General features: G+C 43.9%; 1 protein-coding gene across 1 annotated transcript in view; it reads left to right on the top strand.

The window, feature by feature from the left end:
• Positions 1-2,930: 2,930 nt before the first annotated feature.
• Positions 2,931-4,272, top strand: part of T265_02385 (hypothetical protein) — a gene marked incomplete at both ends in the record, with an annotated part of 44,978 nt that continues 43,636 nt past the window's right edge. The window contains one exon of the mRNA XM_009166618.1: positions 2,931-3,144. Within this exon, the coding sequence (XP_009164882.1) occupies positions 2,931-3,144 (214 nt within the window). The remainder of the gene's footprint in view (positions 3,145-4,272) is intronic.

Here is a 4,272-nt window from a genome sequence, read left to right as displayed (position 1 = left end):
TCAATCGAGGTGACATCATCAGTGCGTTATTGGGGTGCGTAATGATGCGTAGCGGTGGGTAAGTGGTTGTGCCTCAACTCTTTTGGTGATGAAACGTTTGCAATCAAATTGCCCAGCTCAGCGAACAAACCAACGACCATCTACGCTACCTGAGCTACCGACATTCTCCTCTACAGAAAATTCTGACTATTATGTTGTGGTCAGCTCTGCAACGAAATCTTATGTATTTGACAAAGGAAACATAACAATTTCCTCATTTTGAGAGCCGGCCTACACGGTGAGCCTCGGTAAAGTTGTTCAATTCAACGTCTACCTGTTATCTGGTGACACAAACTTGTCAAATTTCGTCCACTGGGATGTCAAACAAAAAGATAAACCAGATTTCAATTTGGATTCCCGTCTGAACATACAAAGGAATGTCGTGCAATTGACTGTGCATCATCGTCCGTAGGAGGCATGTGAAATGGGGTATGTATATGCATATAATGTAAGCAGGCCTTCGCTGCGGAGTTACAGACCAGTGAACAGAGAAGCAGAACTCCCACAGGCATTTTGTTTATAAAAACTAAATATCCGTCTTCTAGTTAAAGGCGTATTCCTGGGATCTCTTGGATATTCATCGACTATCACTCGAATGTGAATGAATACTACAAAGCAATACCATTAATTCCGTAATCAATCAATCAATCCCTCTTCCAATAGATGCAAAGCGGAGTTAAGAGAAAACATATTGCTCGCACGTCTCATCAGTAGTATCCACCGTTTTACCAAGACCAGAAGGCGGCCAACGCCAATAGGGTTCATACCGAAGGCCAGATTTTATTATATTGCCAGTGATGCAACAGATTACTAAGGCCGGTCTTTCTGGTCAAACTAAGCTTGCATCGGATGAAGACCGGAACTCTGTGGACGGGATAGGCAACGGTTCGACAGTGTATTGGAACACATGAACCTCGAGTAGCAATTGATTTGCAAACGTTTCCTCACCACTCGAGGAGACATCATCAGTTTGCGGCATGACCCAACCAGTCGCGTAGCTCAGTAGTTAGGATGCAGAAAGCTCCATTGTTCGAACCCACCCATTGTGCTATTGAGGATTGGACTATCCGTCACTAATCTGGCACTCAAAACTCATTAACCAATTGATTGGAAGAGGAAGACTGAACGAGGTCTGGCTCCTCAACTGTGATGTGGTGCAACAAAAAAGCGAGGAGACAATGGTTTCATCGTCATCGAAAACAGGTGTGAATCTTAGTCCAGGTGTGGGTACGGATGACTTGTCACCGGCATCGAATGACCAGAATGTTTTAAAAACCAGAAAATCAGATGTAGGAGAAATTCATTCAACTGTTTAATTAGTTCATATGTAGCTACACCACCAAACGTACTATTGGACAGTGTTGATAAGAGGATGAAAAACGGTGCTTCTAAGGCGAAGCAACCGTAGAACACATTTCCGCAAGGCTCCCAGAATAATAGGTAATTTGAAATTCCTGAAAACTGCTGCGCATTGCTTAGGTGTGGACGTACTATATTCTTGTTCTGTCATGACGTATTTCTCCCAGTGACATGCTGCTTTCCTGATTCGGTGTGTGAGAGCATTCCTTCAAGTATGAAGTAGAAAGTTAGGGTAAGCATTACGTGCACTGTCCCGCCAACCAGGTTTTGATGAGCCGGCACAATAGCAGTGGCTTAACTTATCGCCATACGACATCGTGACACAACCCTTTATCGGTGAAAGAAAAGTTCGTTCGCGAACTGGGCTTGCCATAGTCCAGTTCAACTTCCCCCGTTCATATATCATGTCACGAACACACAAGATATAGTAGGGCCATGAAAAGGTTCCCGGTGATTTATTCGCCTCTCTACCTGTCTACATGTTCTATCTGTCATTTTTGAGGTAGATGCCGTCCAACCTCGTTTCTCACCGAAGCATTTTGTTTTCTGTAACATTCAAAACAAAGACTTGTGTTGAATGGCGTTATGAATATCTGAACAGGTTGTTGCTCACTGGTTTCGTGAATTTACTGAACGGATAAGAACACTGAACACTTACCGTAGGACCTTCTTCCGGGTCGTTCGTAATCGTCTTCAGCTGAAATTCAAACAAATATATTATTCAGTCACCAAAAACACATCCCATCAAGTTTGCAACAACATGCCGGGAACATTCAAAGTCCAACTAATTCATCTGAATAGTACCATGATAGGTAAGCGAGTGCGCAAAGCATGTGATCCGGGCCATTGCAGAGTTCTGGTTGAATTCTGAACTGGTTTTGACAGAGTCCATGTTTAGAAGTACAGCGTGTATAAATCCAGCTGGCTTGCATACAGCACTGCCTAAATTACCAACGAACACAGCCCTAGACCCATTTGATAGTGCACGGACATCTGTGCGTAAACTGATACACTGGCCCAGTTTTCGAGATAACAGCTGTCCGGCCGAACACAGTTCCCGCGCTAGACATCAACGACATGAAGATACAGGCCAGTAGTACAACGCTGATGTACATCACAAATTACACATAGTTAGCTCAGACCATTCGCGGCTTTCTTCGACAACAAAAGCGACTTGTAACCCGTGGAACATAGGTGTTCTAGAGCATCAGAAATGAACGCAACCGAACTGCGTCAATTGTGCCGATGGAGCCAGCATCCCGTCTGCCTTGTTTTGCAATTCGTGTGCACCTCAGTAAACTCAGTGGTCAGAGGGCGAGCATGAGCCAACACGACAAGAAATGGGCTGCATTCCAGACAAATTACACAATCCCGCGCGCACACACACACATAACTAACACATGCACACATTCTGACCGCTGAATGATCACATGAACATACCAATCAGAAGGAATGATTGTGTACCCAAACATTGCTGGACTTGGCCCATTGAATAGATGATGAAAATTCCTGGAAGATGTTACCCACTGCCAATGAAACGTTGGATCATGGAATCTGACTCTACGAGTGGAGTTAAACGTTGGATCATGGAATCTGACTCTACGACGCTGTTCCATAGTGGAGTTGCCATCAAACTGCTGCAATATTACCGATTCCGTCACTCGTGGGAGGAACGACCGAACATCTCAGCTAGTTGTGGTCTGTGTGAGGCCATTCAAGAGTGGGAAAATTTCGGAACAAACCGAAGTGATTTCTTGTGTATTTGCCATTGGAATCCGCCACATTCAACAGGACTGTGTCGGGTTATCATCCCGCGATGTGTCGCACCCATACAACAACACAGTTCTCAAGATATAGTGAAATGCATTTTTGATGCCACAAGGGACGGAAATTAGCAAACGTGATTCGAGCCTTTGAGATTATTGCATTAACTTCATCAGACACACCTCCAGAGCTAACACGACTACCGAGCTATGTAAAGTTTTCAACAATCGTCAGTGATTCTCCTTGAATTATAAGGGATATGTTTGCAGATGGCCTGCTCTGAGGCCTGCTCTGAAGCATGAGCTTGCACTTTTACAATTTAGGGCGCATACCAAAGAGTGGTATGATGGTGTTCAGTTTATTTAACAGGGATTGTGCTTCGCTATGGTCTTCAAAGATGAGGGCGATGTCATCTGCGTATTCCAAATCGACAAGGCTCTTTCGAGCAACAATTTGAGCAGCGGAATTTTGAAGACCCTTCAGTGTTCGACTCAGTATTCCATCAATCATGAAGTTGAACAAAAATGGAGGGAGTGATCAGCCTTGACTGACACCACTTTTTGTAGGGAAGCTTTTGGANCATATTATTGATTGACGTTTGACCTCACCTCCAAATTATGCCTTTGTAAGATGGTGACCTTTTGTCAAGAACAGTTGGGTTAAGCTGAATTGTAGTTGACATGTATGAATTTTTCAGGTCACTACCAGAAACCTACGCTTCTCATAGTGATGTCCTGTGGAAGAACAGAGATGGAAAAAAACTATCGTTAAAAGAAGGCAAAATATTTTATGTCTGTAACAGTTTTGATGATACTGTGAGACTATCTGTGATACAGCATGTGACTCAAGGCCCACAATAGGAGAATTAGGTAATTTTCATAAAGATGTGAATAACACACCAGATAGCGTGGTTTTGGGCTCGTATGAGATACGTTTTTTAGAAGCTTGAAGTACCAAAGTGTGACAGCTGCTGGATCTAGCTGGTCGGTCTCAAACCCACTCACATCCACAGGTACCTATCTTCATTTTGCCTGCTAAAGTTGGGTGTCGGGATCTACAGTACCTCATCAGGTGAGTCGACTGGAATCCACGCGGATCCCACTATACCGC

The sequence above is a fragment of the Opisthorchis viverrini genome (genome assembly GCF_000715545.1).
Source record: "Opisthorchis viverrini unplaced genomic scaffold opera_v5_29, whole genome shotgun sequence".
Lineage (NCBI taxonomy): Eukaryota > Metazoa > Platyhelminthes > Trematoda > Opisthorchiida > Opisthorchiidae > Opisthorchis > Opisthorchis viverrini.
Note: the sequence above shows the minus strand (reverse complement) of the source record. Positions and strands in the feature narration are given on the sequence as shown.